General features: G+C 44.8%; 1 protein-coding gene across 4 annotated transcripts in view; it reads right to left on the bottom strand.

The window, feature by feature from the left end:
• TJP2 (tight junction protein 2) overlaps window positions 1-21,383 on the bottom strand; it is a 533,564-nt gene that overhangs the window by 138,111 nt on the left and 374,070 nt on the right. For all 4 annotated transcript variants that reach the window (XM_085632998.1, XM_085632999.1, XM_085632996.1 and 1 more), the window contains one exon: window positions 9,210-9,276. In XM_085632998.1, coding sequence (XP_085489124.1) covers window positions 9,210-9,276 — 67 coding nt within the window. The remainder of the gene's footprint in view (window positions 1-9,209; window positions 9,277-21,383) is intronic.

The following is a 21,383-nucleotide window of genomic DNA, read 5'->3' as shown; positions in this document are numbered from 1 at the left end:
TCCCCACAGTGCAATCAAGTCCCCACAGCGTGAGTGTGTTATCATACTCAAGTCCCCACAAGGATAGTAACACTAACACACACACACACACACACACACACACACACACACACACACACACACACACACACACACACACACACACACACACACACACACACACACACACACACACACACACACACACACACACACACACACACACACACACACACACACACACACACACACACACACACACACACACACACACACACACACACACACACACACACACACACACACACACACACACACACCTTCTTTCTCCTCCCCCCCCCCCCCCCTCACTGGAAAAAAATACAGATTAAAGTGATGTTATAGTTAGGTGTTGGAATAATATAAAAAGTAAGGCTACTCAGTTCTCCCATTGCTCTATTGTTGATCTTAATTTGCAGTACCGTGCGAGTCCCACAGGACCAACAGCCCATATATCACTATTATTTAAACTCAAATTTCACAAAACACGCTGAATGGATTTACACCAGAAAATGAAAATCACGATTTTGGAGGAAAGATCCAACTTTCGGGCAAATTTTTTGTAATTCAGTTCAGCTGTTTTTTTCTGTATCACGTCCCAAATTTCCTAACGAAAACAATGTTTTGGAGGACCTACTTCCCCCCAACCCCCCCCCCTCACCTTTTTCTCAGCTCCCGCTGGACAGATCACCCTAAAACTTTGCTATAGGAGTGTAGGTAGATGAGAATGGTTAAATAAAGAAACTAGAAATGTCAGATGAACTCACATGCCTGAGATACAGTACAACGGCCATGATCGGCAAATGGCACAGCTGTTTGAAATAATCATTGTGTTTGCGTTCATTTTAAAGTAAAAGACTCAATTTCTATTTTTTTCCGAGATGGCAGTGAATGTGCAAGTAATACCAGTTCAATTCCCAACTGGCATTTAAAATTTACATTGAAGCGGTGCAAAGCATTTAATGAGATGCGACAACTAGCAGTGTTTTCAGGCTGCAGTTGTATATTTTTTGTCACTTTACCCATTTGGTGATTTTATTAGTCGAGTTGTAAATAAGGTGCCTTAATTGCTTATGAAATGTCTATGTGATTTTTTATTAATTACAATGCTTATGCGCATTGCAGCATAAACATAACGCACATGTCGAATTGATCACTGTTTATGGAAACTACTGAGTATATTGTTTGTCTACTGATTACTGTGAGCACAAAGGCACTTTTCAGATTAAAAATGGCATCTCTGAAGTGCTTTTAAACTGCCGGGTTGGGGGGAGGCTCAACAGATTAAAGGAAAGTAAATTTCCAGTCTTTGTGTGCATGCTCTCCGTTGGATGCTTGGGGAGTTCGTTTTGGATATATACATACACACACATTAAAACAGTGGCAGTTGCCACTGTGTAGTTCTACTTAGGGAATAGTTACTGTATAAAGAGCGTTTTTTGGTTTGTTAATAACGTTGGCGCCATTTGATGAATCTTCACAAAACTTTCCAAAAGAAAAGTTGATCCACTTCAGCTCCTTCCTGACTACTTTCGGGGTGATCCATTAAGCAGGGACCGAGAAGAAAAGGCAGCCTCAACACAATTTCCTCATGCAATTTCCATAGTGATTTTTGAGCAGCCCAAACAGCTGAATGGAATTGCACCAAATTTGTTAGAAAGCTAGATCTTTATGCAGAAAGCGTGACTTTTGAGATTTGGTGTAATCGATTTTGTAGTTTTTGAGAAATGAGGTTCGAAATGTATGTATACTTGGACTGTTGGGTTTGCGGGACTCTCACAAAAGTCCTGCAGGCACGCAACTTCAAATAATACATTGATCTGATTGGCTGAGTGGGCTTTTTTTTGCCCCCATCAGCCAACTTGCTCTAGTGAGTCCCACGGGAGCTTACACTTTGACGGGCTGTCTGAAATCTGAGGAGAAATGTTGCAGCTGCCATTTCAGGACACACTGAACCAATCGATGTGTCCTGAAAATTAAATAAATAAATCAAAAGGTATAATGGGGCAGGGTAGGGATACCATGACCCACTGGACCTTGTAGGGGATCTTCCTGGACCACCTGGGGCCAACTTTAAAGAATAAAATGTTTGGGGGGATTGTCACGATGCCACAAGACTTGACGAGAAGCAGTGGGACTCCCATGCACCTGCTGGAGTGCATCACCTGTACTGCCTCCAGCAAGAGTGGAAAAACTTTATTTTATTTTTTAAAAAGGGAGGGATGTGAGTGTCTGTGGTGGATTGGCTGCGGAGAGGCGGTTGGCGCTACGGCTAACCCATGTCAGGCTAAGCCGAAGGCAGCGAGCAGCGGGTGGATGGTTGCGCCCTGGGATGGGCCACGGACCAGGCTCTGCGGCCAACCACAAACCAAGGCCGTCCAAAGGCAGTGTGCATAATTACGTATGGTAATAAAAAATATTTATGTAAAAAAAATCCTTAGAAATAGACTTGAAAACACAAAGGTTAAGTTGCATTAAAAAAATAAAGAACTGACTCAAATAAAAGACAGGTTAAAGTGACATTTTATATTTAGATGAAAATGTCAGTTTAAACGTAATATTTGAAACTTTAAAAAAACACTGAACTTCACCAGTTATAGTTATTTCAAGTAACTATAATTTGCACCCTTATAATGCACTGCTTATGACATCACATGTTCGATCACTCAAGACAGATTTTATCACATTACTGATAACACAACAAAACTGTGCATCGTGGGGCCACTAGTTAACATTACTTGAAATAACTATAACTGGTGAAGTTGTGTTTTTTTTTGTTTAAAATATCTTGTTCACCCAACAACATCACTTTGTGATATATATATATATATATATATATATATATATATACACACGCCTTAAAACGTCTGTATTTATGTGCTCTGAAAGAAATAATTCCATTAATTTCCTGCAGTTGATTTGTGTCAGATGAAATTATTAAAAGATATATATGGTTATTATTGGGGGTTACGCGAGTTCATGGTTGGGGGAATGAATAGATAGACTAGAGAAGATTAGGCACTGTTAAGGAGCAGGGGTGTAGTTTCAAAGAAACAAAGGCTGTTATCAATAAAATGAGATGTGCTGCACAAAGAAATACAGATTCGAGAAGGTCAACTACAATAAAGGTGTCCCATATTTCACAAAAGCTCTTCTAACTCCAACCTGGTACCAGCAAAAGCATGGTAGGTCCTATTTCCGGTAAGACTATCTAGTTCTCCAGTATACTAAAGCCACTCATCACCGGCAGAACACTGGAGGGACCCACATGTTTAAAGTGACCCCTCAGCTGTTATTCAGTTTCATTTGAGTGTGAAGATTTCCTTGTCGCCTTACCTCACACTACCTAGGCAAACCTACACTCTCCTGAGAGAACTCACTACCTTCAAAGGGCTATACCGAGGCTAGTTGCAGAATTTTTACACTGGAGTTCCTCTCTCTTTAATAGTGGACGCCCGAGTTCTTGAGGCAGTCCACCAGCCCCTATTCGGCTTTGAAAGAAGTCAAAGCAAAAGTTACTACTTGTGTAACGATATATCTGTAAGAGACATTAGTTAGTAATAGATTACTTACCTTAGAATATCCCCAGGCGTCAGACTGGATCCAGAAAGTTTTACTAGCAGTACCCCTGCCCGTCAGTAGGTGGTGTCATGCGGCTCCGTGTCCGTCGCTGGCGTTGTAAGCGCCGAGATGACATCACGGAGACTACTTAGGCGCCACCCCTGCACGCTGACGTCTGTTCTGCACACGACTTTCCACGCCAGGAACACAGAGCCATGCAAGAAACTGACCACTGGTGCCAAAAAACTAGGGCCCTGAAAGGGATGACCTTAACCCTAGAAATCAGTTCGCAGATATGTCGTTACACAAGTAGTAACTTGTGTATCTGAAAGACACATTCGTGATCGACTCCTTACCTTAGAATAGATACCCCAGCAATACCAACCCCGGTGGTAGGTCTGCAAACAGATTACACCAGAAAGTCACGGAGAATAGAACGGCCAAAGAAGCAGTCTCTCCGGATTTGACTGTCAAGGCAGTAATGCTTGGTAAACGTGTGCAGCTAAGCCCACGTAGCTGCCTGACAAATGTCCTGCAAGGGGACACCGTGTCCCAAGGCAGTAGCGACTGCCGTCGCCCTGGTAGAATGGGCACGCAGCCCCACAGGAGGCTCGTTCTTAGCCAACGAGTAACAGGTCTTGATGCACCGAGAAATGGTCCGTTTGTGCACAGTAAGAACACGCAAAGGACAAGTATGAAGGGGCTCAAAGGGAGCACACATCAGATATGTCAAGACAAGGTTTAAGTCCCATTGAGGCATGATGAACGGCACAGGAGGAAACGTGTGCGTAATGCCTTTCAGGAAACGGTTAACAACTGGGGACTTAAAAAGAGAAGGCTGATCTGGAAGCCTTAAAAAGGCGGAGATGGCTGAAAGATAACCTTTGATAGTGCCCAGAGCAGAGCCCTTCTGGGTCAAGGATAGTAGGAACAGAAGGACCTCAGAAAGAGGGGCTGAAATGGGGTCCACAGTCTTAGCTGTGCACCATGCCACAAGCTTCTTCCACCTGCAGGTGTATACGGTTTTAGTGGAGGGACGCCTGGCTGCCAGAATGACATCACAGACTTCGGGAGGAAGATCAAAAGCTGTCAACTGTCGCCGCTCAATCTCCACGCATGGAGGTGGAGGCTGGACAGGTTCGGGTGGAGAACCGTCCCCTGCTGCTGCGACAGAAGATCCTCCCGAAGAGGCAATCGGATCGGGGGATCGATCACCATGCTGAGTAGCTCGGGATACCAGTATCTTCGTGCCCAATCCGGAGCCACATGGATGACTTGGGCCCGGTCGCACCTGATCTTCTTCAGCATTTTGGGCAGAAGTGGTATAGGCGGAAAGGCGTACAACAAACCGCAACTCCACTCATGACGAAAAGCGTTGCCTAGCGAGTGCCACCATGGAAATTTCAACACGCAGAACTGATGACATTGCGCGTTCTCTTCAGTGGCAAATAAATCTAACCAAGGCTCTCCCACTGCTGAAAGAGACCTTGCGCCACGTCCGAGTTCAGACGCCATTCATGATCCATCAAGCACCGGCGGCTGAGTTCGTCCGCCCTGGCATTCAGAGAACCTGCCAGGTGTTGAACCACCAAGGTAATGCCCTGATGGTTCAGCCAGGTCCAGAGGCACAGAGCCTTCTGACATAGGGTCCAGGACCCCACCCCGCCCTGTTTGTTGCAATACCACATGGCGTCGGTGTTGTCCGTGAACACCTGCACCACACTTCACCGGACAGAGGGAAGGAATGCCTTCAGTGCAAGACGGATCGCCCGAAGCTCCAAAAGGTTGATATGGAGCCGGGCCTCTGCCGGAGACCAGAGGCCTCTGATCTCTGCCTCTCCCAAGTGGCCGCCCCATCCCAGGATGGACGCATCCGTCACCACTGTGTGCTCCGGTTGGGGAAGGGAGAGGGATCTGCCATTGACCCAATCGCGATTCGTGGGTCACCACTGCAATTGTCGTGCAGTGCCCTCCGAGATCTGGACACGATCGGACAAGTTGCCCTGATGCTGCGCCCACTGGAACTTCAGGTCCCACTGCAGAGCCCGCGTATGCCACCTGGCATGTTGCACCAGTAGGATGCTGGAGGCCATGAGGCCCAGGAGCTGGAGGGTCATCCTGACAAACCCGGGATAGAGGCTGAAAGATCGGAATCACAGCCTGAATATCCTGGACTCGCTGCTCAGGAGGATAAACCCAAAACTGCGTTGAATCCAGAACCGCCCCGATGAAGGGGAGCTTCTGAGAGGGACTCAGGTGCGACTTCGGCACGTTGATGGAGAATCCCAGCAAATGCAGGAGGTCGGCCGTAGTCTGAAGGTGGGTGACGACTGTTTGGGGCGAGCCCGCCTTCAACAACCAGTCGTCGAGGTAGGGGAAGACTGACACCCCTGACCTGCGCAGATGAGCTGCGACCACCGCCATCACTTTGATGAACACCCAAGGGGCGCTGGTAAGGCCGAAGGGGAGCGCGGCAAATTGAAAATGCTTGTGGCCTACCGTGAACCGCAGGTAACGCCGGTGGGCCGGCAGGTCGGGGATGTGAAAATATGCGTCCTGCAAGTCTAACGCTATCATCCAGTCTCCAGGGTCGAGGGTAGCCAAGACCTGAGCCAGAGTCAACATCTTGAACTTCTCCTTCCGGAGGAAGCGATTGACGTTCCCGAGGTCCAAGATGGGGCACAGGCCCCCTTTGTCCTTTTTGGGGACCAGAAAGTAGTGGGAATAACAACCACTGAAAGGGAAGAGAATAACCCCTGCGGATAATTTGCAACACCCACTTGTCCGATGGGATATTGTGCCAGTGGGGGAGGTGGTGGCGGATTCCACCACCCACCGGCGTGGGGTGCTCTACAAAGCTCAGATTAGGAAGGTTTGGAGGTAGAAGCAGCAGGGGCGGAGGTGGACTGACCCCCACACTGATTCCCAGACCCGCCCCTGCGGAAGCCACAGCCGCGCTGAGGCTGGTTCTGCACAGGCTTGCTGAAGGAACATGCCTGGGCACCTCTGTCGTGGCCACGAAAGGAACGAAATACAGGAGTGGCTGGGCTTTTTGCCGAAAGGCCCAAGGACTTGGCCGTGGCACGCGAGTCCTTAAAACGCTCCAGTGCACTGTCGGCCTTATCGCCAAACAAGCGAGTGCCATCAAAGGGCATGTCCATGAGCGAGCTCTGGACATCAGGCAAGAACCCTGTAGATCTCAACCAGGCGTGGCGACGAAGCGCCACAGTCATAGAAATCGCCCTACCCAGAGAGTCCACGGTGGCCAAACCAAACCGAATGGCGAAGTTAGCCGCATCCTTACCCTCAGCTTGGGACAGCACCGCGTGGGTCTCCTCAGGACACTGAGGCAACACCTGTGCAACTGTATCCCACACCGCGTGGGATTAGTGGCCCAATAAGCAGGCGGTGTTCACTGACAGCAGCCCTAAGCTGGCCGAAGAAAACAACACTTTACAGAACTGTTCCAGCTTCTTAGAGTCCTTATCCGGCGGAGCCGTGGGAAAGGCACTCTTAGGTCGAGGCCTGGATAACCAGGCTCTCAGGCGTAGGATTAGTGGTCAGAAAAGCTGGATCACCAGGCGGTGGTGCCTGGCGACATTCTTATCCACAGGTGCCCCCGTGGCCAGCCGCGACCAAATGGCCAACAAGACGTCAGTGAGGGCGTCGTTAAAGGGGAGCAGGGGCTCCGACGAAGTGGACGCCGTTTGGAGCACCTCAGTGAGGAGATTAGTTTTGAGGGCCACCGTAGGGAGATAAAGGTTGAGGACCTCAGCTGCCAGACCTAGCACCATCGTGTAGGAGGCGCCCTCCTCCATGGTAGGTGGGGGAGAGGCAAACCCCGGGTCAGAAGAGACGTTGAGGTCGCCAGCATCCTCCAAGTCGTCCACCAAGTCCTGCTCTGAGTCACACTGACGGGCAAGAGGGTCCTCAGACCCCTCCCAGTCATCCTCCACCTCTGGCGCCTGGGGAACAGACCGGGGCAGCAGAGCAGGGGCCGGAGAAGGAACAAATTGCATCAGAAACGGTGCCCGCCGTGGCCGAGCCGGCGCCATGTCCCAATGCGGATCCCAGGCCGGAACAAAATGGTCTTGGAACCTGGGCAAGGGCGGGACGAAATGCAACCACTGCGGCGCCGGGGGCAGAGCCGAGGGTGGCGCGGGGGCCGGAGCCGGCAACGCTGGACCTTGTGGCGCCGGGGCCAACAGCGCTAGATCCTGTGGTGCAGAAGCTGGATCCACCGGCAGTGCCGGCAGCCTAACAGGATCTGGACACGGGACTGCGGGGCCCGAAGGCGCGCCGGCGGGAGCCCGAGGCCTAAAGAGGTGGTCCAAGGGAGCAAGAAATTCTTGTACTTGTTCAGGAGTCGCCGACGGACCCGGTTAAGGTGGGTAGGCCGCGGGACTCCTAGGCTCCAAAGGAGCCGCAGGGGCAGAACCCCTGTCCCCCTCCTTCGCATCAGAGGACCGACGGGGGAGACGTCAGAGCGAATTCGCTTCTTCGACTTCTTTTTGTGTCCTCTCTTACCCGAATCCAAGGGTGAAGACTTGGAGCCCGAGGAGCGACGACTGCGGCCCAGCGAGCGATCCCGGGAATGGTCCCTGGACCTGGAACGGCGCTGGGACAAGTGCCGGACCTCCAGCAGTTTCCGGAGCCGCTCCCTCAAGGCCTTCGGGGCCATGGCCCGACAATCCCGACAGGCCCAGGAGTCGTGGTCGTTCTCCAGGCAGTAGAGGCAGACATTGTGGGGGTCCGCCACTGACATATTGCCACGGCAGGCCCCACTGGACTTAAATCCAGGCATCCCTACGTGCACCAAGGAGTACAGGAGACGAAAGTGTCGAAAAAGGGTAGTCAAAAAGTGACGAAGGTATGTGCTCTAACCGGATCTGCGCTTGCTGGCGTGGGAAAAGAAAAAACGGACGTCAGCGTGCAGGAGTGGCGCCTAAGTAGTCTCCGTGACGTCATCTCGGCGCTTACGACACCAGCGACGGACGCGGAGCCGCACAACGCCACCTACTGACGTGCAGGGATACTGCTAGTAAAACTTTCCGGATCCAGTCTGACGCCTGGGGATATTCTACGGTAAGGAATCTATCACTAATGTGTCTCTTTCAGTTTGTCACATCAATGGGAAGCAGGATTCGTTGTCATCTGCCAGAGGAACCTCTATTCTGAACTGCCTCAGTATCCCTAGGATACTGATGGGATACAACATAGACATCTGAATCATCTATGTCATTTTGAGACAACTGACGCTATGTACATAATCTAGCCCATGAGTCCTCACATGGTCATCATCAAAGCCATTGATTTCATTACTGAACAATGAACACATCATTTTCCTGTAACAGTTCTTCTAGCTTTGCCTCAGGGGCAGGAGTAAATCTCAAAATAAATGATCCTTCAGATCCAAGTTATCAGGAAGATGTAGCAACAGTTGATTATGACTGCACCCAAGAAACTATCTTGGATGCCCATAGAGCACACCCTCAAACACAACTTCTGAAACTGTGCAATATAAACAAATTCCACAATTTTTTCTTGTTTTGTCTATCTCGGCCCTATCTAATGGACACTGAGCAATACATCACATTTATCAAACACCAGAATTTATCATGTTAACATACCCATATATTTCTTCATCTTCAGGACTAGGATGGAGAAAAATTTTGGGGATCGGTTTTGGCTGATAGTCTGTCATAAAAAAGAAAGTTTGAGGAATAAATATTAAGCGGAAAAAATTGAAGAGAGAAAATGTTGCACGTTTTAAAGTTAGCAACTACAATGTAATGTAAACTAGGTCTGTCATTTGCAGTTTATTGCACAATACTTATTCACCAGTTAATTAGATGCACCACAGAAGTGTGTCAGAGCAAACAAGCACTGGCAAAGCTAAAAGGTCTGTCTATTGCGAGACAGAGTATTTGTTAATTATAGGGCGACTTTGAATGTACTGCACCCAGATGTTCTATAAAGAAAAACTTATTTGAAGCAACGTTAGAGCCCTCAAAGAACAGTGCTAATGGCGAGTATTTGTTGTCTTAGTAAGAAATCCTGAGTAAGCACACTTCTTTACTTTGTTAACAAAAAGCTTTACACCAACAACATGTAAATATGACAGCAAAGTAGAACAAATGAACATGCAAGTGGATTTGTGAACAGAGCCCTTATAACAGGTTAAGTTAGTGAACCTGAAAGCACTTCTTGAATAAAACCCAGATATTTAACCATTCTAGAAAAGTGCCCCTTTTTGACATGGTCGCCCCCACTTTTTGCCTGGTAATCGATGCAATTTTGAATGGACGTGCACTGGGTCCCTAGTGCCAGCTCTTTTTCCCTAAACTGTGCAGTTGTTTTCCCAATTGGCAGCACCTTTAGCACCCTCTGTAAGCCCTTAGTAAACGGTACCTGTAGTACCTAGGGTGTGAGGTACTGAAGAGGGTGCTTAAGGCTGCAGAATGGATTGTACCACTCTAGAGGACCCCTCGCCAAACCCACGCAGACTACCTTGCAGGCTGCCAGTCTTGGTGCAGACAAAAGTGAAAACACAACAAGGCACACAGACCTGTGTGCAATGCCTACAGATATTGCATGCAGTACAGGCACGGCACACTATACTACATGTGTGGGCATAACTGCCTGTGCAGATATGCCCCTGTGCTGGCCAGTTGAATTAATGACAATACAAGTGAACTAATTGTAAGTACATGTGATGGGCACTGGTAAAAAACGAGTTCTCCAGCTACATGTTTTGTATCAAACATCTTGCATTAATAAGTCCACACTGATTCCAGTGATAGATGTATTAGTACATGCACCCAGAGGGCATCTTAGAGGTGCCCCCTGAAAACCTAACAACTACTAATGTGCTGGCTAACTGGTCTCGACCAGCCTGCCACCACCAACGAACAAGTGTCTGACCCCCATGGGTGAGGGCTGACGTTCTCAGGAGCTCAGGAACAAAGCCTGCTCTGGCAGAGGGGGTTTACAGGGAGCTTCAAAGAACCCATTGCCTTTGGTACGCAAATCTGGATTCCTTCAGAGGAGGGGGGATGCCAACCCCCTGACCAAGGCACATTTAGCGTCTGGACACACGGGAAAATTAGTAGTCAGAGAGGCGTGTCCACCCTTAGGCTAGTGCAACCCTTAAGGTGGGCTACCTGATGTGTAGATGAAATTCGAAAGTCTGCTATCTTGGTGATGGCAGAATTAGGAACTCTGAGACAGGAAGTGGTCATATAGGGGGTGTAGTGACCACAAGGGTAAGTAGCCCATTGGCTATTAGTGTACACTGCCCTTACTGCCCATAAATCTATTAGTTTGGGGAGGCCCTGTCACCAGGAAATCAGATCCTGCTGACCAAAAAGAAGAAGACAGACGCTGAAGAGTCACAAAAAGCAAGAACAGAAGACAAGCAACTGACTTGGCGCAAATCCTGCTGGCCAGCCTGCCTGCGATCGACATTGACAAACATTGGGTACCCAATGCTATATTGCACCCCTGCACCTGGCCACCCTGAGGTGGCCTGTTGGTGCTGCCTTGGACCTTTCCCCCTTCTCACCTTAAATCCAGACGATTGGACCCGTAAGTTGCTGTGAGGTACCTGTATGCAGTGTATGTCTTTCCTCCATAGGATAACAATACCGCTTCAGAAATGTCACTCTGTTGATTATTGAAAACTATATATATTTCTATTTTGAGACATACTAACTTGATCGTAATTATTTTGGTACCTAAATATACATAAAGATATGTCTTATATCTATAAATTGGTGTGTATCTCCTTATTCAGTCATATGTGCCTAACAAAAAAATGAATGTATCCTCATGTAACGCAACTGGTGCTATGTAAAGCGCTCTGCTACCCGATACCTTCGGGTCAAGTTTACGCTGTATAAAACACTGTAAAATTAAAAATAAAATTTAAAAAAATCACCATTTATTGACTGTGTGTATAGTGTAGCTATCTAACACGCCTCTCTGAGAATCCTAAGGCTGCTCGACCACACTATCCCCTAAAAGAGCACCTTGGGGTTTCTAGAGCAGGCCTTTGACCACTTATAAGGCATACCTCAACTCTTTGCACAATTTACCTCTTTTTGGTATAATGTGTAAAGAGCCAGCTTCCTATAACCATCAATTAAAATGTCCTTGCATTGACAAAGTAAATAATTCAAGAATAAACACCGACTGAATTACACTGTAAAAGTCATATCACAAGTGCAGTCAAACAGGAGCACTTGATGCTACATTGCCAACACCTATGGTAAACCATGAAAACTCATGAAAGCCACTGACTAAAGGAGACTGTCAACTATCTCTGTACTTTCTATTGTACGTTTTGAAGAATTGGTAACATGAGGACACAGTAACCCGACCTAAAAACAAGCCCTGGCAATGCCAATAAGTCTGACTTTCAAAGAATGGAGTATGGTAATTTGAAGTATTACAAGTAGCGTGAGAATGGATATGTATTTGTATAGATGCAAAGAACAGTAGAATAATATTGGTGAAGGTTTAAAGGTCAGGTGACAGTTGTACTGTCAAGCCAGACCTAATACTGCATTTAGGTTAATGACTGGTCCCACCCCATGTGTGCTGCTGTCATGAAAAACACCATAAAACATCTAGTTCTTAATGACAATTTAAAATAGTGAGTGCCCCTGAAAGTTCAACCTCAGGCAGCTGGATAAATAAACAAAATGATCACAGCTCTGTGAAGAACAAGCACTTTGTGGAAGAACACGAATTCTGCCCAAGCAAAACATGTACTCCTCATTTCCCAACATGCCGGTGGAGCCAAAGCCCTTTCTCTTGGTGTTCTCATGTTACTGTCTGACTATAGCTGCGCCTGCCAAGCCAGACCAGAAAAAGTAAAGTCGGTCTGGGCAGAAGCTTGACAAACACATGAATGAGGAGTAAAAAACGACTCTTTATGGCCCTATGCAGTACACATTCACTTCGATTAATTTTTCCATTATCGCAATTTGCAACTCAAAGGTTTAATGGATTCAGACTATGAAAAACAAGTTGTTGATGGGGAGGAACCGATAGAAAACATGAAAAGAGCATTACTCATCTTAAAATGGGTATTTACAGTTGGATTACTTATCTTGCTACAGAGCTGCACCATTCTTTAGTCTAGTTACAAAATGTATGAACATTTAAATAAATATCTTTTCTGCAAATATCATCAACATCTTCGTGCATTTTAAATACAGCTATTCTAATTACCACCACAACATAAACAAATCAGACCTGGTCTATAATTGCCTTCCCTTGCAATGAAAGATGTTTGAAAATAAAAACTGACCAAATAATCTCTAATTGAATTAAAAATTAAGAGTGCTTTTAATAATATAACAACTGTAGAGCAGGAGCAATACTTAATAGTTGGGACGAAAGTTCTACGCATGCCTTTATTTAACCTGCAACCTTTAACATTGTATGTTTTGAGGGAGCTTTTGTATGTTTAAACTAAAATGAGCATTGATATTAGTTATTCTGCACCTCAATTCACATGTGCATACTGAGATGGAGCTATTGCAATTGTAACAAAATCATTAAGATTTGGTTAAAGTGTGGTCTCAATTAGACCTCAACGTCATCTTGCTCAAAAAGAATGCCGTATCATGATGTTCATTCTGTTTATTTCTTGCTTAACACTATGTGCAGCAAAACATGTATTTTTTATTTCCGAATTAGACTGTTCTTGAAGAGCCTGCTAGAGGAAACCCTTTCGCAATAAAATTAATGGTCTTTTCGTATGGCGTCCCGCGCACACTGTATTGAATTCATTTACAATGGTACACTGTTGTTAATGTAACTAGTTTGCTCTAACATTTTTAGATGACATTAGGTCAGAAGGGGTGAATCAAGATTCATGTAGCAGGTTAGTTAGTGCTAAGGTGAGAGGGTTTATGTGACAGTTAAAACTATGAACATGAGATTTGTTGGAGAAATGATCTTGCTATGCGGACATTGCAGTTTGTCATTGTCTATGCAAGAAAACCGTATTTAGCTCTAGAATTTGGGGGTGAGACAGAACTTTTTGAAGACCCTTCTGGAGCCTCTAGGGATGATGTACAATTTCTTACCGATTTTGCGGCACAATTGTCTTAGCATTTCTATGGTTTTTGACCACTACTATATTATTCTGCATTTCATGGCTACCATGACAAATTACATTTATATAATTCAATGAGATTCCCGCTGCATCAGAATTTACAATTTTTTGTATTGTACCTTGAAAATTTGAAATAAATTTCGTGGTGTGTTACATTTTAATTTCAATCTCCCTTTCTGAGTCAGTCCTTTCTTTAGATTGTATTTTTGAAAAGCTATTCTGAAACTTATCCCTAGGGAGACAATGACCCAGAGATTTTTTAGGTTAACACAGTTACTGATCCACCCAATGTTTGGGCATGTCACTGTAATGCTAATTTCCTAGAGCATTGCGGACCCCCAGTTTCTAGACAGCCTTGTGTGATATGTCCCATAGCTCCAAAATTATGCAAACATACACACAGGTCACACTTTGAAAGATTTTTGTTGATGTTCGAACAGAACCCTGATGGTATGGAAAAAGCCAAAGGGAGATTGGCTGTACAGTGTCTGACAGTGCTGGCAGCACGTTTACAGTAAAGAACATGCAAATTTTAACCAGTACCACTCTGGGGAAACTGCCTTGCGCTACTCACCTGGAAAAGGTATGTTAAGTTCCTGTATCAAGGTTCCTCAGCTTTCATAACATCTTGGATATGTACGAAAGCTACCTGCAAACGGTACAAGTTTGTCTGGGTGCGAATGGACTGGTGAGTGCTTTGACCAATGGATTACAAATGACGCACAATGGGACAATTGATCCCAATTTTGCACAAGACAGTGGTGTCCTTTGTACTTGGCAGATTATGTCCATCTCAGAATTCTGAGTCCGCAGATCTCACACTCTACCCCCCCCCCCTTCAGTTAAACGGATGTTCCTGATGGAGAAGGTAGTCAGCTGAGTCACTTTGTTTTGGCTCAGATTCCTCTAAGTAATAGCAACCTATCTCACATTGTCTTGCGGTCAACTTATCTACACCAGCGCTCTAGATGAATTCACAAAACACCTGAACCAGCCCATTTAATTCATGGTGGGTACTATGGAAAGAAACTTGCAAATCTGACCAGGAACCTCAAGAAAAAGGCATCCACAAGTGTGGAGGAGCTTTGTTTTTTGTTTTTTAATAAAGTGAAACTTCTGATTGCCTCTGAAAGTCCCCCACGGCCAACAGACGAGAGTGAGTACTGTTTTTGATAGACAAGGGGAGGCTTACACACCAGTAGAAATAATAACTCAAGATCCAAGTAAGGCAAACCTCTGCATGGTTGCAGCTCTCCCCCAGACCACCATTATTGGGGGAAGTCTACAGACTTGCCTTGCTGTTTGGTCTTGAAAAGTAGAAAGACCTCCCTGCACAAGAGTAGGACTGAGCCAGCCAGGAGTAACAGAATTCTGTGAAGACATGACAAAGCCTAGCTGACTGGAAGGGCTATCAGGTAACTAGGACTTCAATGAAATCTGTAGCTCTAGCTAGACCAAAAGACCATCAGTCTCCATCCCTTGGTATGTGGTTTCATTGTATAGAGAAGGCCACCCTGATTCAAGAACTCTTTGAACCACACTTACTGACCTCATGGTTTCAGAGATATAACTGGTTTCAATCACAGCCAACAGTAATTAAATAAACCTGCTGCTAGTAGCAAGTTACTACTGTGGATACCTACAGTCTACTGGATGTCCGTGCAGTTTCAACTGCCACTGGTAGTTTCTGAAATGTGTCCTCCTCCTAACTTTAAATGCACTCCTGGAGACTCGTAGTAGGAAGTGGCTAACTTTTTTTTTCTCCACTGTTCTATTGAAAAACAAAACAGTCCATTTGAACCATTAACAGGGCACTGGTAAACTGAACAGGCCTTCCACTGAGAAATAATAACCATACACCAGTTCACTAAGGACACCACCAGAAGTACCTAAAACTAAAACATGTTTTAATGACAAGTACCTTTTTAGGTCTCGCTGGCGTTGCAGCGCGAAGCGCTGCCGCCAACGAGACTTATTGTTGCCGTGTTTGCTCCCAAGGGAGACAGACCAGGGCCAGCGCAGTGATCGGGGTCTGTGGACGCGCTTGCGCAGACGCACACACTCCGCCGCTGCCGACCCCCCTCACCGCATCCCCGGCTGCCTAGCACGCACGCACACACACACACACACCCCCACCCCCCGCCCCCCCCCTCACGCCGGCGCCCGCAGCCCTCCTCCTCCCTGCCCACAGCACCTTCTCCACTGCCAGGTCAGGAATGCGCCTGCAGGCTGTTTAGGTTCGTAGGAGGGCAGGTACCTAATTCACGGTGTGTAGGAGGAAAGGGACTCGGGACAGACAATGGGAGTGGCAGGTGGGGACAGTATCACACTTCCATGCGCCCCTCTGTTTTACACGTAAAAGTTTGGAGCCTTCCAAGTCGTAAATACCAGTGTACTGGCGCAGCCATCCATAGCCGCACTTTCAACTCGCCGGTTCTAATCTAGTGACTTGTGGGATAATTTAGTGCGTGCAACCGCTCAAAAATTATAACTTCACGCTGTGCTGTGAGACACTGCGTTTAATTGTTCACTTGTTTTTCTTTAGTTTTCGTAATCGTTCTATATGTTTTAATCAGGCTGAGAGATGCCTTGATCTGAAGCTTTTTTGTAGCAGACCAGTATGCTTTGTAGCAGCTGAGTACAGGGGCATATTTTAGTTCAGATGTGTATTTGGTATTACTGTTCATGCCAGGAGAGGCTGTATCATGAACATTCTTGTGCATTTGATTGAGAGCTTTAGCTGTGGTCTTTGAATCAAAGACTTTAAATACATGATTGTAGTAGCTCCAAACATAAAGTATTAGCGTCGTCTGTTCCTGATATAGGTTGGGTTATTTTTGCTCTGTCACTGTCTTTTATGTAGGACTGAGATTTTTATATCTGTTGAGTAGTGGGAGCAACTGTCAGCAGCAGGTTGGATCTATGTGTAATTCCATGCACCGTAATATCTCGTTGACTCTCGGAAAGACACTTTGCTTTGAAGAAGGACGGCTGCGTTGTCACGTTAGTGGAGCTGGCGAGTTTTCATCACATGGTTTGAGCCTACCAGAAGAAGCCCATTGGATTTGATAGTGTGCCACTCAGTGCTCATTCAACCTCGAGCTAGAGGAACTGTTGGTTGTAAACATGCATGGCTGAATATGAAACTGTTGCCCAAGTTGTATCTGGTCTGGAATTATTGCGATCAATTATCAATTTTTTGGGGAGTTTTATATAGCACAAACTCGACCCAAAGGTATCAGAGCGCTTTATATGAGCGCCAGTTGTGTTACAGACAGACACATTCATTTTGTTAGGCACGGGAGATTAAGTGATTTGCCCAGAATCACAGGATGTTGAGAGCCCCTGAAGAGACTCAAACCCCGTTCCCCAGCATCAAGGTCAGCCTCCAAATCTTTGGGTATTGGGACAACTGACTGTAAGTGATCAATGTTATGTTGATTTTAGGGGTTGACTAATCCTAGTCTGCCGCAGTCTGTCCAAAAAATCCTACTCCAACTTGATAGGGTAAGACCCTTACAGGGGGGTGTATGATTTTCAGGTCTAGCAGTAGTGTCACCTTTTTTGTTGAGGTGCATTGAAGATCAGACGCAACATGAATAGCATTTGTTTTTTAAGATCAAAGTTGTGTTGGCGGGTATAACATTTGCCATGCTAGAGTGATTTTGGCAAATTTGCCTGATGTAGTTCTGAGTCGGATGGCACCACTCACCTGTAGGCAGTGGGAACTTGCAGAGAAGGAGGCAGTACTCAATTTTGTAACAATTTACAGTGCTTGGTTTCGACTTATTTTTATTAATTTATCATGGCACTGAAAATGATTTAATTAATGGCTCCTTTGTTTTTGTGTAAGTCATTAAACACAATAATATATAGACACCAAAACAATAACTTAAAACATAGTTAATAAGTGTGATGTAGACAAAAGTGAGCCACATTTTAGTAACTGCAATCTTGCCAAATTTTTACTTTCTTGCAAACATCTTGCCTCAGCTCTCATGACTGCATAGACTTCAAGGTGCTCTGGTGCTTATAATCCTGTAACGTAACTAGTATAGTAATTGCAAACTGCTTTCCTTTTAACATTTCACGTGAAAGTAATTAAATATACCAGCATTTGTAAAGTGCACAGCTACCTCCGGAGAGGTGTCCCGGCGCTGGGGGCAATCGGTAAGATTAAACGAGCTATTGCCCAGAGTCACAAGGTACTGGACTAAACTACCGCCGGCGCGGGGGATGGAACCGTGAGCAGCCCCCGTGTTCCGGAGTCAGCCACCCTGGCTGCTGCATCACACCTCTTAAGTAAGATAAGTTGTTTGTTTTAGAGTAAGAGTTGCATCGTGCAAATGGGCCAAATTTTCATGATTTGTTAAGTACAACTTTTGAAATTCATTTGAAGCCAGCTTTGAAAATGGAAAGTAGACAATAAATGCCACAGTAGGAGTGACCTTGCCCAGTCCAGTAGTACCTCCAGGAATGTTTTCCAGTTATTTTGTGTGATGTGAGAACAGCCTGATTTATTTGGCCCTTTATATACTATCCAGAAAGTGGATATACGCAAGTCATTGCCTTGCATAATAGCCAGGGCCTTAGCTCGGCCAGTAAAATGGGGGGGGGGGTAAGCTTCAGATTTCCCCATCAATCATGCTGGCATATCTTGTCAAAAACCATTATGGGAAGCAGGACTCGAGGGGGTCTTAAGAGGCAGTGGAAAGAAAGAGGAGTGCGGATTGTTAGGGGTACTTAAGACACAATAGTTTTCAAAAGTACCAAGTTTTAGGGCAGAGGCAAGAGTGAGAGAGTGTGTGTATGTTGTCTGTGTGCATGTACAAATCAAGGGTGAAATCCGACAGACATCGCAACGGACCCGACTGAAAACACCTGTACCCAACTATCTACCACAGAATACATCTTCTGGGGGGGGGGGGGAGAGTGTAACACCGCAAACACCCCTCCCCAAGCTACCCCCTGATAATAGCAATCCTTCTACCATGCATTCTAGTTCTCAGCCCACACAGCATCCTCTTGCAATAGAATAGACAGAAATTTGTCTTGTCTGCCACCTGTAACCTGGATTGCAGTGAGTGGTGTCTCTGAAGTTGACTACAATTGAACTAACCGAGATTTTGGTTTGTCATGATCATTTTAGCTGTTGGCAATGTTCTCGGGTCAATCTGTCTTTTTGATTGTAAAACACAAGTAATTGTACTTACTTACTATTATAATAATTTTGCCCTTAAACATCTAATTACAATTTTTGTTGCATCCGCAAAAACACATGATTTTACTTTTATGGTGTGCACTGTAAGATTATTCCTGCTACATTACCATTGTAGGTGGTTCAGTAGTCATCGTAGTCCCATGGGGCAAGTCTGGGCAAAAATATTTCGCCTTCTATGAAGAGGCAGTGGATGTAAATTGCTTCAGTTTGAGCAGTGTACTCCATTCACTTCTAAAAGCATTATGAAGGTTAGAAATTATTTCATTTTAAAGAGGTGGTCCCAATAGGCTTTATTTTTTGGCACCTTATATGTCCAAATGCTTTTTATCAGACACTCATCATTACCACATGGGCATTCTGTCTGTAAGGAGGAATGCACAATTACTCTCCACCCATTTTTGAAGATGGATAAAGCAGTGCTATAGCAACAAGCATTGACAGCGTCAGTAACTTTCACCTTTGAGACCTAATGGCTTTTCTAATGCTTATTGCGATTTTTAACAACATTGGTAAAAAAACCAATGCCTTTTGCTAACCCTGTTAAGTATTTGCAAAACAAAAAGGCTCATTGAAGCGCTCGCTGTTGGAGGCGACCTCAATTTCTTGTATCTTTTAATGACTGATCTAAGATGGTGGATGACACGTTTGTATAGGGCAAGCAGCAACTTGCTGCCTGGTCCTTCCAAAAATATGTATGTTAAAAAAAAATAATAGCAGAGCAGGCACGAGGGAGAGAACAATATGTAGGGCAGGAGAAGCATAGAGGAAAAAGCATTAAAAATGCAATAGGTCTTGCCTTTTATTAAGTTAAAGCCATTTGCTTTGCTATTCAATACCATTAGCAAACCAAATGGCTTTAACTTAATCAAATAATGCTTGTTCTTTGGGTTGTGGGTTTGCATTGTGGATAACCACCCCATATTCATAGTCAATAGCATGAGGCAGCTACCACAACATTTGGCACTGAAACTTATGCCAAGATGAGCTAGGACCTACCTACATATTTTCTTTGTATATCATATTTTAAGCGTACTATTTTACAGACCTGCCTGACCTGGTGCTAGACATTTTCTTTTTATAAAGTACTGATTAGACACAGAAGCTATTGTGTTATCTACTGTGTGATATTAAATGTAAGTTTCCAAAACCCTCCATCTCTTGAAGTGACCTTTGCCTGCTTATCCTCGTAAACATCCAGAGTGAAATTATTAGAGCAAGTATCCTGCTTATCCAATTTGGAGTGCACCAGAATTGTGGGTCTGGAACACCAGTGGTAAATGACTATCAACAAGGTGAAAGAGCCAGTAAATTCTTATTATCCTCATGTTTTCCAAATGGGATTATTAAAGACATTGAACTCTGTTTCGTGATTCTAGCTGTGTTGAATAATAATATGATGAAGTTAAATTAGGAATTGTACTAATAGCAAGATAAAAAAAAAAACCATTTCAGTGAAAGCATACTATGAAAGCAATTATGTTGACACCCCATTAGATAGCTCTGTATGTGCAACTATCTGCCTTTGATGTCTACTAAACTGCTTTGTTTTGTTATGTTAAACTGCTCTGTTTACAAATGCAGTGATGAAACACTTCTGTTGTCTAAGGAAAAGTAATTGTTATATCAAATGATTATCTTTCTTTTTCGCAAATAAGCCATGTTTGCCGGAATAGTAACTGATCATTAATGCAGTTATGAAACAAGAGTAACAAATAATAAATATAATTATTTTAATCTGTTTGTTCAAACAAGAAAGGGTTTTAAAAAAACACAGCATTTCGGTCAGAAGTAGAGATGAAAACTGTAAATAAGAGATCTATAATTTCCACAATGTTTGAAACTTTTAAGAACAATTAAATAAACAATTGTTTTTAATGAAACTTTAAGACAAAATGATGCCCCTTTGTGGGGTACAGATCACTTTGGACTGTATGTATCTAGTAGTTTACTATAAAAGATGCCTTTGGTCGCAACAAGATTTGAGTGGAATGTGAAACCATGCACATACTGGGAGGTACAGCGGGTAGGAATAGCGAGGTTGTAACATTAGGTATATTTTGGTTTCCTTCACAGAATTACTTTCATAAATCATAACTAGTTAAAGTATCGCATTGCCCTTTTGTCTATTGCATGTCTAATTTTGTGATAGGATATTCTTTATGGTGTGATAAGAATGTAAAGGTACATTGCCAGGGGAGCTTACTCTGATTTAACCCTTAAAGTTGTTTACTGGAAAGGTATCGAAAGTATTAGTCAGTGACCTATTCAGTATTGCAAGTTAATTCAGGTTGATTTTACCCAGCAAAAAATACAGTATTATCTATTGTTATTTAGGGACAGTCATCTGAACCTTTCACCTAAGGGCTTGCACTATATCCAACTATTTATCTTGTGGCTTCTAGTGACTCCTCTCTCCATGTAGCCTTTTAGTGACTTGCACAACATAGACCCTTT

This window comes from Triturus cristatus, chromosome 2_1 (genome assembly GCF_964204655.1).
Source record: "Triturus cristatus chromosome 2_1, aTriCri1.1, whole genome shotgun sequence".
NCBI classification, from domain to species: domain Eukaryota; kingdom Metazoa; phylum Chordata; class Amphibia; order Caudata; family Salamandridae; genus Triturus; species Triturus cristatus.
The sequence above is the reverse complement of the archived record's forward strand: the minus strand, read 5'-3'. Positions and strand labels throughout refer to the sequence as shown.